The sequence below is a fragment of the Gavia stellata genome, chromosome 2 (genome assembly GCF_030936135.1).
Source record: "Gavia stellata isolate bGavSte3 chromosome 2, bGavSte3.hap2, whole genome shotgun sequence".
Classification (NCBI taxonomy): Eukaryota; Metazoa; Chordata; class Aves; order Gaviiformes; family Gaviidae; genus Gavia; species Gavia stellata.
The window spans coordinates 3,089,689-3,103,243 of NC_082595.1; the positions used below are offsets into that span (position 1 = coordinate 3,089,689).

Below are 13,555 nucleotides of genomic sequence, written 5' to 3' on the forward strand. Positions count from 1 at the left end.
ATACAGTCTGCTGACTTCTCTCTAAATTTGCATTTATTGCTTCTTGCTCTCCACCCTATGATTTCCTCTCCCCTCTCTCTCTCATCCTGTACAAATGCTAAATGGAAACTCTGCCAACCATTACTGCTCACACCCTCTTTCCAAGTGCTTCCCCAGCACTATCCTGACCGCTCTCCCTGTCTTAGGACAGTGAGATGCACTGAATATTTAGGGATAATGATCACTGCCCTTTCTTTACATGTTTATTACAATGAAGCCAGAAGTAAAATTAGAGCCAGCAAGATTTAAGACTAAGGGTTTTTGTGTCCTTTCTAGATGTTGATAAATCTGTAGCATTCTCATCTGTGGCAGGAGAAAATTCTTTCAATATATTCCTTTTCCTAATGAAGTATTTATTTGGTTGTTACCTCTCCCCTATGCTGAACAAGGTGATTGTGGGTACAGTTCCACTTGCTTCAGCAGGTATCGAGGCTGTGATTAGACTGCCAGAAGAGAAAGGAGACTTTGCAGATGTTAACCAGTCATTCAGTAGTGCACACCCGAGTCCGGCGGGGCTGATCTGTACATGCACGTTTGGGAATGTGCTAAGGACGATTTCCTCATTCTGTTGCACGTAGAAATAAGCTTTTTTCATTTCAGCTGCCTTTCACTTTGCTATATAAAGAAATAGACAGATCTGGCCTTTCTTTTTTAATAATGTTTTAGGACCAGGGTACAAAAAAGGTTAATGCATTAGTTTTTAAGACAAGTGATAAATGTACTGCAGTAAGCACATCCTACATACACAGAATATATTTCTCTATATAATATGAACACAGAGATATAAAATAAGTTATACTTGTCTTGGTTTTTCATCACAGTAGGAGCTCAGCTTATATAAAGTGACAACAGGAATTGGAACAACACGCTGCTCCAAAGCAACAACAAAAAACAGAAGAGTGCCTGCGTGCGTGTGTGTTTGGGGAACAAAATGGGAAATCGAGGAATTTCTGCCAAAATCAAGTCTTGAAAACAAAAACTTCATAGAGCATGAAAGGGGGGGAAGGTCTCTTGGCTCAGGGTAGAGGTTCTGGAGGGGGTCGAGTGTTACTGTGTGGTGAAGAGGAGGGTGGGTGAAGGCTGTCAACATCTCAGCTATATATGTGGGGACACAGGCAGTAAAGCAAGCTCTGCCCACTGCCCCGCCGTGTTCTCTGCTCCTATGATGGACCCACCATCTACCTGACAGTGCAGGGTTCTTATCTTTACAGTAAGAATGGGACCTAGTAGCTTTCACTGTGCATGATGAGAGTAAACATACCACTTCACAGGAATGATAAACACCACCATTGTTCAAAGGCTTTTGAAGGAGAAAACACTATCCACTGGCTGTGAAATGTTCAGTGAGCCCGGGAGCAGTGAGTCCTGGTTGTTCCTCCCTTCCAACCCACCTGATGTCTGCCTCTAGAGCCCCCTCCTTCCGTTTCCCTCGCGGGGTGGTTCTCTTGGCCATGCCTGTAGAACAAATCTCCCCCAGGGATTGAATGGGAGGTAGAGGTGATTGGGAATCCTTGGTGCCTGTCCCACAGTGAACAATGAGGAACTCCAGCTGCCCAGTTCAGAGCTGTTTCAGATTTTATTTGTATTTTTTCTTTAAGGACAGGGAAATGCTTGTAAAACTTGCATCTAACAGTGAATAAAGGTTCCTAAAATTCTTAACTCTGGGGTTTAGTATCTAGTATTTTAGTGTGGGCTTATGTTAACTAGGAAGTGCTCTTTAGTTTGGCCAATGGCTTGGAGACCTTGTAGTTTCCTCTTCACTATCAAGAACTCAGTCTCCTGAGGTTTGCGAGACCCATTAAACAGCGGAAGGTGCAGCCAAAGCTCAGGAGTGACACTGGCAGTTAGCAGATTTCTATTAATGCCTATTCCACTCTCAAAAAATGCAGCCCACTTGTTTTTTCTTCTACTCCCGCTTATCAGATTCTCCTAGTCTCAACATCCTTTCTTTACCTTCATACTTGCAGACTACACATTAGAAAGCAGGGGCATTACACTGGAAGAGTTAATTGCATATTGTCGGGAAGAAGAATTGGACTTTTTTGTTCTGCTTCAGTTTTTTTCTTCATACAGCAAAATAGGTATAAATCCAAAGGTGATCTCACATCTAAAGGTATAATTTAAGTAAACATGTTCTAGATCTTTTTCCCCTCCCTTTCCCTCTCCCCTGTAACTTTCCTTTCACTCTGTTATTTTCCTTTTGGATGGAGGGAGGAGATGGGAAGGGAGCTCATTTGGCAGCTCGTGACCCTCCAACTTGACTTTAATGAGATGATTCGCCAAGGCAAACTCCTCATCATCCAGCATGCCATCTTTGTCGATGTCAGCCAGTTTCCATATCTTGCCCAGCACTGTGTTGGGCAGCTTAGACCTTACCATCTCCTTCTTCGCATTGGCACCAGTTATTTTACCATCGACAGGCGAGAGTGTGTAGAAGATCTCATCATACATGGGCTTGTCCCTGGCTACCACCCACTCGGCATCATCGATCCCTTCACCAGCGCCTTCGCCGTAGCCATGGCCAAATGGACCATGCAAGGTGCCCTCGAAGGCTCCTCCCTTCACCATCTGGGTTGGCCGCTGCGACTCCTCCTGGCGCACGAGCACCATGAGCTGGGCGATGTCATTGGCCAGCATGTCTTCCACGGTCTCCAGCAGCTTGCTCTTTAGCGGCTGGAACTTGCTAAAATCCTGGGCTTGCAACTGATCCTTAAAGTGGGACAAAATAGCAAGAGGTGAGCGACGCGGCTGCGCGCAGTGCAGTAACAGGGCAGAGGGGGATGCCTGTCTGCTGTTTGGCTCAAAAAACTGCTATTGCAGAGGAGAAGTGGGGGGCTCAGTATTCCTTTCTCCTCAGCACGTGATGGGATCTCCCCGGCTGGCCTTGCTCTTACTTAAATCTTCTTGTAGCCCTAAAGAGAATTATCTTCCCAGCTTACAAAGTGGGGCTGACATGCTACAGAGAGGGGAAGTGGTTTACTCCAAGGCCCAGATGATGGCCATATGCAAGTAAGACTCCTCCTTTCCAAGCCATGTAGAAGTGCTTTCCTTGAAGACCAAATTGTTCAAGGCAAACCGGTTGTGCAGCTCTTGCTACATCCTCCAGCCAGTGCTCTGCATTTTCTCCCTTTCTGCACTCTGGGAAGGAGGTGCCACTCTGGCAAAATACTATTTTACTGGTAAAACCCTCGTCATCATGCAGTGCATCTTTCAGATGCCATAAAGATAGCATGTCTTTACAGCATGGCATGGCTCAGTTCCTGTAATTTTAACAGCTAAGTAAAAGTGCTTTGAGCAGGGCCTGCAGATAAGTCTCCTAAAAACTACAAAATAACCTACAGCTTTATACTTCACCCTCTACTCATTAAATCCAATCTATTCACTTCTACTGGAGTGGTATTGTTATTTTTAAACACTTGAACACACATTTTAACAAGCAGTGAATGGGATCTTCTATTGGATACGCTCCATAGATCTCACTCCCAAGAACTTATGGAAAATATACTTTAAAAAAGAAAAAGAGCAGGTGCTGTGTTTTCCACAGGGAGCCTAGTAATGACTTCAACAGCTAGCAACTCGGAACAGGTTTCTGCTTGGACTGAGGCCATGCAGCAATGTAGCAGTGTCCAGCATTGTTTGAATATACAATACAAGGCCCTGATCCAAGGCCTTTTGAAGTCTTTGACTTACATGAACACTGGGGTCTCAGCTCTGCAGAACAGAAAACCTGCTTCCCTGCTTAAAATAGAAAAGGGGCTCCAAGTTTCCACAGCCCCCCTTCTCTCCTTCTAGAAACAGAGTGAAGTAGAAGACAAAAAAACGGGGGCATGTGTAGGCTTTTCAGGATATAGCTTTCCTTTTAATATAAATTAGCAGTATTCTTAGGCCTGAAAAATCTGAAAATGGAACCTGGAATTCAAAATGAAGAAAAATAGAAGAAATAATTTGCTGTAAAGTGCTACTTAGGCAAAGATTTGAGAAATGAAGGCAGCTGTAGCTTCATGAGCTCTATGTGCAAAAAGTGTTCTTGCACAGGTATCGCCTGCACATATTTCAAGGCCCACTTCAACATTACATTAGGCCTTTCCCATGAACAACAATAATCAAGATCTGTGTGGCTTCTGTTGTTATTCCTTGCAGTTACTCTAATGCTGTTTCCTTGGATGTTTGGTGCTCTGGCTAAGATGCCACTGCTTACCTGCATCTTTCTCAGATTAGGGAAGTCTCCTGGTGAGATCTGATGCTCCCGTTCAATCCGGGCATAAATCTCTCCCAAGTTGTTAACAAGCTCTTTCTTTTTATTGTCTTTCCCAAACATTGAGGGCATTTCCTTCTTTAGGGAGCTGATGATGTAGGCATGGACCTGAAGGACATTAAATAATAAGGAATGAAGAAGACAAGTCTTAAAGAGCACATTAGAAAATTCTTCCCAGCAGAAAGTATCTGTGCCTATGAGTCAACCCCATCTTGTCCCAACCTGCACAGCAAGAAGCTCAGCTCCTCAGCTTGCCCATATCTGCTGATTATCACTACAGTGCTAAGTGTTGCTCAGCTGTGCTCTCTGGCTGTGCTGAGATAAGGTGAGGACAGTGTATGAGTCTTGGGCATACAGAGAATAACATTCATACTCACTTTCTGGAGGGAGTGGGTTTTGTCACTGGATTTTTTTTTGAAATTTTTTTTCCTTCCACTGGGCATGCCCTTCCAGAGAATAGTACCTTTCCACGCCAAACCAAACATACATGTTTTGAAGCTCTCTAAACTTTGTTTGATGTTTTAGCATGAATAAGAGTCCTTAACTTATGTGACATTCTGGCTTTTTTTTTAATGGTGGACCAAGCATTTTCTCTTAGAAATGAAGATGCTTGCACAGAAAGCTTTTAGGGATCTTTTGATCTGTTTTCTCAATTGATATGGTGCTCTTCCCTGTATTCTGAGGGGCTTCACTCAGATCATTTCAAATATCCAGAGATGGAATTTCTGGCAGTGCCCCAACAGTTATTTTTCCACACTCATGGCAGGCTTATTTGCCATTCTTGTGAGTCTCTACCTCCTCTGCTTCCATCTAAGCCAGGTATCTCTCTTGGCTAAGAAAGTTTAAGGCAAAAGACCTACAGCTTGCCAGTTCCCTTGGTGTGTGATTCTGACATGCTGAATTGCTTCTAATTCTCAAGTTGCTACCACAGAGCACCTGCTTTCCACATTCCCCTCAAGTGCTATCTGCTTTGATCTGTGGGTATCTTCCTCATTCTGGCCTGTCATGATTGATGCACCAAGCAAAGGAGGTGCTTTTTTTCCTTGAAATGCACAGAACTAATATGCTGGCCCTGAGCTAAATGGGATGGAAAAAGAGTAGAATCCACCAGCTCTGCAAGCCGAACTGGCCAAAACCACTTCCCCATAGCCTGCACACTGCAGACAGCCCAAACTGAATGCTTGGGTTCTTCTATGCCAAGACCCACCTTGGCCAGCCGTGCTCGTTTGATGAGATCATTTAGCTTCCTCAGGGCTGCATTGCGGGGCAGGCTCTGGATATCCCTGAACAGGTCCTGCTCCTCTGCCTCAAACAACTTGCGGTTATCAGGGATGAGCAATGGATGGGACCAGAAGGAGCCAATGTAGACCCGGATGACCTCAGGTGTGTTGACGATCTTTCCCAGGGACCACATGAGGGCACCGTACACCCTCATCAGCTGTTGAGTCTCTATCTGGTCAGCCTTGTTGAGAACAACTCTCATCTTGTCCTCGTGGTTCTTCAGGGCCTTGATGACCTCAGAGAATTCATCAGAGATGTCCAGCTTGTGTGCATCAAAAAGGAGAATGATGCGGTCAACCCGCTCTGCAAACCACTCCAGAACAGCAGCGAAGTCATAACCTGCAAGGGGTGGAGGAAAAGCAGAGATGCACATGCATGGGAGTAGAGAAGCCTGCTTGCTGTACCTGAACCATGCCGTCTGAGGGTAAGCTTGCAAAGAGGAAGCTTCCCTGGTAGATCAGGTAGCTTGACAAAGGAAACATGAAACATCATTCCTTGTGCAAAAGAAGGTGGAGAAGAGGCACTGTCCTTCACACTGAGATGCACAAGACATGCATAGTTAAGGACAGCTCTCATCTTCTCCACATTAAGAGATCGTCCAAAGAAGTCTTGAACTTGTGCTACAAACGCTTCATTCAAATGCGTATCGTGGGGAAACTGCTATATTCAAACAGCTATTGCAGCAGTCTTGCATGTGGCAACAAGAGAGGTCTAGTTTCTGAATTACTGGCCATCAGCATAGCCTACAAAGGCTGTAAAAGCTGGATAATTACAGTATTTGCACCCAGACTGGTTTGAGATGCGTATCTCTACTACTTAATAACTCTCAGGTCTTGTCTAGCCCTGCAAGACTAACTTTGTCCCATCCAATTCAAAACCCAGGATGCAAATAACCTGTCTTACCTGAGTAACCATCCTGTCATACCTGCTACATGTGCACAAAGCAAAATGATTTGTGTTTACTTTGCCTAAGTATTTGATGCTTATAAGGCAGCATTGCTGTGAACACCAGAGGTGGACTCAAGCTATGAACACTGGGTTCAAATTTCACATGCTGACATGGACATCTGAATGTTCATGTGTTCAAATTTCACTAAGGATAACGGATGCCCAGTGTTAGACTTGGGTCCATCTCTAGGTAATACAGGGCATGATAAATAGTGTGTGTGGAGGTGTTTTTAGAACAACAGCAATGACAGCAAGCAAATGACCTTCTTTCTTAGCTCTGTGGTGGTTATTCACTTTCTTCAAAGCCTCACTGAGAAACTGGTGCACTCTCTCTGCTCTGTCAGGCTCTCCTATGCTGTGCAACATTTGGGGTTATCTGTGTTGCCAGAGTGCTGCAGTTAGAAGAGATCAGGACAGAGCATATACTATTTGCATTCAAATCCTTTAACATACTATTTTAATCTTGGCTTTCATGAATAAATGTATGAGAATTAGTTCAGTGCTCCCCCCCCCTTTTTTTTTCTTTTTTCTCTTTTCTTTCTCTCCAATACCTAGAGGGCAACCAGTGCATCCTAGTCTTTAGATCAGAACTACAGAAGGAAGGACTGCTGAGCTCTGATCTTTATTTTTGCCACTGGCCTTTTCTTCCTTGTGACTAAGCAAATTAGGGTGAAATCCTGGCTCTCAAGTCAGGAGCAAAGCCTGTGTGAACTTTCTCTTCAGCTGGATAAATTGTTATTAACTGTTTGCCACTGCGAACTTTTATACAACTGCAAAGTACTATTACTGGGCAGTGTTTTGTGTCGGACAATTATAGTTTGCTCCTTAGAAGAAAAGGGGTGGGAGGAGATGCTTTTGGATGTGAACAGCTTGCCCTGCTCTCTTCCATGGGATCCACAGAAATCATAGATGGAGGACATAGATGTTTGTTCCACCAGTGGCCTTCTGCTCACTCAGGACACTGGTGCTTTCTCTAGCAGCAGCAAGCAATGCTGGACCCTGGTTCTTTGCTCAGCTGTGTTTGATGCTGAGAACTTCAGAGAATTCAGAATTAGTATTCTTTGACAGACACCTGCTGAGCATTCAATATATTCTATTGATATCTGTATATCTTGCCCAGTCCATGTGTCTGCCCCCAGTAACAACCATGACTCAGACCCTCTTATAATTGAAATAAACTTTGTCCTGCCTACTTTCAGATATTAACAGCCTTTTAACCGTAGATGTTCTCACTGTAGGAAGCTCACCTCCACGGGTCTAACTGCATATGTGCTGTAAAGCTACACAGGCTGACTCCTTCCCAAATTGCACTAGAAGGCACTGGCAGCAGGACAGAGTCAATACTGATACCTCATTTCACTTGGATTGGGTTCAGGCTGTAAGCTGTCCCTCTGCAAGCAGATCAATGACTTTGCAAATGGGGACATCCCCCCCAACTTTGCTAAACACGGCCTGCACACCCACACATAATGTTCAGTTCTGCCTGGGCTGTACTGGAAGTCATCTAGCATGGCAGAATAGTTTATCCTTCATACACACAGCTACACAGCTTGCTTTTTTCACCATGGAAGCAATGAGTCAGGGTGATTTTGTTTGGAGATGTTTGTGCATTTAAGCTTGTCAAATCTCATTGACTGGGATGCTTTCTTGTCAAGCTGGCACGTGTTTGAATTGCACCACTACTTCTTCCAGCCTTTTTCTTGTGGGGATCAAGGGGGAAACAGAGTCATGCTCTCTAGGGCACCTTGTATTGCTACAGTGATGTCCTGTCACAGATTGTGTGGATGGTTTCCCTCTGGTAGCAGAGGAACAGCTACTGTTAAGCTCTCTGTTGTGTTAACAGGGGCTGGGATGAGGTGGGGAAAGTGTCTGCACCTGACATTCAGCCCACCTTTTAGTGATTCAGCAAAAATGGGGACTGATTATTTTTAAAAATAAAGAAAGGTGATACTGTAGTTTTGGTACTAGCTGACAATTTGGGATGACTGACCTTAGCCCTTTGATCTGCGTGGGTCTTGGGTTTGTCCAAAAGTATCTTTTAGGTGCTTAGCTCTGTTGATTTTTATCATGTATCAAGCCTGGATCCACAGTAGCACTTAGAGGGTATCTGCTCTATGAGCCTCTCTTTCCTGTTCACAAACAAAAATGTTGCTCTACCCAACAAGAAAAGGGAATTAATATCTGCTCAGACCTTTTGTATGTTCTCAGCTGTTACAGTAAGTAGCAGTACAAGTGAGTCTTGAATGTCCCTGTGGACTTCATTAAATGTCTAGATTGATTAGCAGACTTTCTTTCACAGCTTCTTTGCTTGTTTGGAGATATTCTCCTGACAGCTGTCCTGTGTATCTCCACTGAAGAGAGAACAAATGTTCTGGGGAGTAACACTTGGTGATGTTTCAGAGCAGTCACAACAGCATGGACTCATCTGCATCCCATGCCGGGACAAAAGCCCAACCCACACACTCCTCTTGTATGTCCCGCTTGCTTTGGCGCTTAGGGAACGTGTGAGATCTCTCCTGTTGGTACCTAGCTAAGCAAGAAACATCTCTCTGTGTGCAGCTCTAACAAGTGCTGATCGCACCTGTGTACTCCTGTATGGAGGTACTTGGCAGGAAAACCAAGGTGTATCTGTATGTATTTTGTTCTTAAGTTAACAGAACACTTCAGAGGAAAATTATCATGAGTGTTGTATTGTTCCTTAACAGTAGCACGATATGCGGAAAGGGCAAGCAAAACAGATAATTGTAAATAGAGGTCCACTTGGAGCCACTAACTGTGGTGGCGTTTTCTCACACAGACAAGTGCTTAGAGAATTGCTACATAAGTGATTTATAGGGTTGACTTCTTTATATGCTAAAAGCAAAAACAAAAAGTAGATTGTTACTAGAGCATTTGGATAGCAGGGCGACAGTTTAAAACTCTCAGGGCAAGCTATTAATAAAGATGTTTAAAAAATAAGGTCTTGAATTCATATTTTAATGTTTAGTTCAGAGCTTTTGTTTTCAGAGGCCTCTTCAATAGCATAGAGAACTCGGGATGTTTTGCCAGACTCCAGCCAGAGCTGGAGGTGCTCAGCACCTGAAAACACATAAAGCTCATTCTGTAAGTAAATCTATGCATTATAGATTCACTTCTATTTCCTACCCCTTGCCCCTTTTTTATTTCACAGATGCATAGGGCCTGACTCTTTCTTCTGGCAGTTTATTAGTGTGTGAGCTTAGAAGAACTTAGAAGAACTGATCTTCATCTACAGTCAAATTAGGAGTTTTTGAAGTGTCCCTTTGCTCATTCCACTGCAAATGCGTTATGTCTCTCTACACCCTCTCTTAGTGTTGCAGTGTTGCTAAGGCCCTCACAAAAGCAGCCAGTTACTATCTCTGATCTGGCAGTGTTTCAGTGATGGGTGAAGCTATCCACATAACATAACACAGTTTTATTGTGAAGTTACAGGGCATTTGGGAAGCCATCTGCCTGCCAAAGCTGCATAAATGCAAAACCATTATTTCAGGGATGTTCAGAGAGAAATGTAAAGGGGAGAATTTTCTGTTTAGTCATTCCTGTCTGTTTGTGGTTGCACTTGCATTTCTGTTGAAAAAATATGATGCATATTTAAACATTCTCTAATATCACTGATGCAGCTTCTTTCACAACCTCCAGATAAGGTGAACGTGAAGAGAAAATGAATCCCAACCATACAGTAATAGGAGGACAAGATGAACACAATAATTTTCTTCTCTCAGATGTTTTTCCATGGGACAGATTTCCTTCTGACAGCATGAAAAGGACTCAACAGATTTAACACAAAGCTGACAAGTCAGCCGGGCTGTCAGGGGATTCAGCCTACAGAGAAAATGATCTTCTTGCAGACAGCCTGCCACCTAGACTCCATAAGGCAGACTGGCTTAATGAATACTTGTCTGTGCACTACTGGAATACCTGGCAGCATGCATTTCACTAAGATCTGGCAGGATTATGCAATTACTTTTCTGTCAAGTCAGATCAGGCATGATACAGTCTTTATGCTGACTGTGGGAAGATGGATGATACCTGACCCAGCATAAAATCTGCCTGGCTGTAACATTTTCAAGGCAGTTTAAACCAGCAATGAGTGTACATGTGTTGGTTCAGCGTTTCTCACCATGTAGCTACACTAGCGGTTGTTTTTTGTTTGTTTGTTTTCTTTGGTCTGATAGTAAGCACATTACTGGATATCCTGTCTTGTGGAACTGTGGCCACAGCTGCTGTGGTGGTGGAGTTTGGGTGGGATGGGAATAGTAAGATCAAGAAATCTGAAAAACGCAAAGCTGCTGCTTTGCACCAGGTATCTCTCAGCTTGCTGTCACTACTGCTTTAAACTGTGCTGCTGCTTTTGGCAATTCACCTTTATTACTGAATTTAGCTCCTCCTCCTAGTGAGGAGCTCCCTTCTCATCTCTCTAAAGCTGGTGTTATCCAGAGATTGAAAGTTCATTAGATCACAGCCCTCTATAGGGCAGAGGTTTCTGGCTGTGTCCCTGTTTATCAACTGATAGATTGGCTCTGTGTGTCTGAGGATAGCATCAGAAGAAGATGGGACAGTTGGCATAGCAAACACTGACTACCTAGAGAGGGAACAGCTCTTGGAGATGAAATGAGTGCCTGTTACAGGGAGCTAATGACTTTATCTGAGTTTTTAAATTGAGTAAGAGGGTTTGGAGGCTTAGTCTAACTGGTCACAGCGATGTCTTGCCTGAAAGCCCTTCGAAGTCCAGGGAAGAAGACTATGTCATGGCAAAACAAGCAGGCAGCCTACACTGGAGCAGGAGAAAGTGCCAGCAGGGGCAGGTGTTACCTGAGTGTGACAGATGGCTGTAAGCGAAGGAGAAGGAAGGTGACATGATGGTCAGAGGAAGAAAATAAGGGGAGGAAGGGAAGGGGAAGTGACACATCCTTTTGAGGACACACAAAGTGAGTGGGAAGCAGTGTGGATGGCTGTTGTGAGACCCAGGGAGGGATGGTGCAGAGGAGAGAAGAGGGTGCTGGGGAAGAGTATGAGAGAGAAAACAGCTGGGACTGGGTGGAAGAACAGTGATTTGGGCAACTTTCTCTCAAGGTGAGGAGCTGGTGGTGCCAGCAAGGAGAGGACAGAAGGGAAGATGAAAAGCGAGGGATGGGGATTGGATACACCTCACTACAGCTCATCCTAAACTATCTTTGTAAAAAACTAACATACTCCTCCCTGGAAGTGGCTGCCTTCCAAGGGGATATAAAGAAATTCCTGTAATGTGTAACTGTGGGTGAGCTGGGAAGTAGACAGAAGTCCTTCAGGATGAAAAGATTTCTACGAATGTTACGTGTCATAATTTCTAAGGCAGGTCTCAGCTCGCCGATTGCTTCTATCTTTGCTTATATTCAAAGAATAATCTGTCCTGGAGCTGGTGATTCACAGCACTAGGAGCTACATCTTCCAGCCAGTGCTCTGTGTTTCCTCCCCTCTCAGTACCAAGAACTAATGGAAACATTAAATACCTTTTGGAGACTTACAGCTTTCCAAAGCAAAGGCAAAAGGACTCAAAGCACAGCAAGTCTGCCTATGTTCTCAGCTAGGAAAGATGGGCTGGTGTCAGATTTCTAATGCTAACATTTACATTAACCAGTACCTGGAGTGGCAGACTGTGGCCTTTTGCTTTCATGTTTTGTTTATTACAAGGGTTTCAGGGTTGGGAAGAGACCTGGAGCCTGACAGGGCTCTTGCTTTATGTCAGTGGAAACTGAGTGAAACCTCACTAGACATTTTCAAGTTGGGTGGAGTAAAATCGATGAGAGCATTGTCGAGAGCAAAGTTTCCTTACGACAGCCTGTTCAGCTTCTACATGCACACAACAGAACTTGTCCCCTATACCCTTTACACATTTCTACCTTTGTCATTTGTGACAGATGGACTGAGTGTTTCCTGGTACTTGGGCCAATCCTCAAAACAGTTCCTAGCCAGATTCTGAGACCTCAGAAGGCACCTGAATATAGGCCAAGTTTTCCAGAGAGGTCAGTGCACAGCAGCGCTGATGCATATCTGGAATTCCAAGAAGTTTTTTTACTACAGTGTCCAACACAAACTGAATTTTCCCAGTATACATCTGGGGAGAGAGAAACCCTGTTTGAAAACCTAGCCTGAAATGGCCATTGGCAACTGATAGCTGCTACCAGTGACCAGGAAACACAGTCCTTCTCTATTGTTACTCAGGATGCTGAAAGAATACATGATGGGCATAAATAATACAAATTAGTGAGATACTGACAGGCATGACTATCTTTCCTTGATGAAGCAGATACTTAGGATATTTTCGGAGTGCACAGTGGACAATAAAATAGATAAACTGAACAGTTGATCTAAAAATCAGACTTGTTAGATCAACTATTCAAAATCAGACAAAAATTAAGTACTTGCTATATGTTAACAGGAGTAAAAAAAGAAAAAAAGCACAGCCCTTTCTATCAATACAACTATTAAATCTCAGGGTTTTTGCATTATTTTTTTTTTCTCTTCCAGTTCTGGAAATGCAAAACATAGCAGTATTTCCAACCCAAATCATGAGGACAGCACCTCCCCCCTCTCCTCTCCTCACCCTGAACAAAATCATGGTTTGGTCTTCCCAAAACCCAAATATAATCTTGAGTTTTTGGTTGCATTCTGTGTTCAGGTCAGAAGAGTTAGGCTTGCAGCTTCACGTATTTCTATGAATAAAAAGGGCCAGAACTGTGCAGATTTTATGCTCGTTTTTGCGTTGCTCTTAGAGGAAGTGCAGAACTGTGTGACTGTAGGAACCGAGCCTTTCAGTGGAACAGTATGCGTTTGTGAGACTGTGATAAAATCTGCCAACTTGCCTGAGCAGCTACTGCACTGCAGTAATGGAGAACTGGGAAGTCAAAACTAACCAGTGCACTTTCACCCTCCCAGACAGAGTGAAATACAAAATATAAGCAAACATCACCAGTGGGGAGTATTATAGCAAATACTTGAAATGCCTCCCTTTTAGAGGCTTTCAGGGTGGATGCT

General features: G+C 43.8%; 1 protein-coding gene across 1 annotated transcript in view; it reads right to left on the reverse strand.

The window, feature by feature from the left end:
* Positions 1-677: 677 nt before the first annotated feature.
* Positions 678-13,555, reverse strand: part of EHD3 (EH domain containing 3) — a 30,292-nt gene continuing 17,414 nt past the window's right edge. The window contains exons 4-6 of the mRNA XM_009819638.2: positions 5,502-5,914; positions 4,238-4,402; positions 678-2,748 (exon numbers count right to left, since the gene is read on the reverse strand). Coding sequence (XP_009817940.2) covers positions 2,221-2,748; positions 4,238-4,402; positions 5,502-5,914 — 1,106 coding nt within the window. The 3' untranslated portion in view covers positions 678-2,220. The remainder of the gene's footprint in view (positions 2,749-4,237; positions 4,403-5,501; positions 5,915-13,555) is intronic.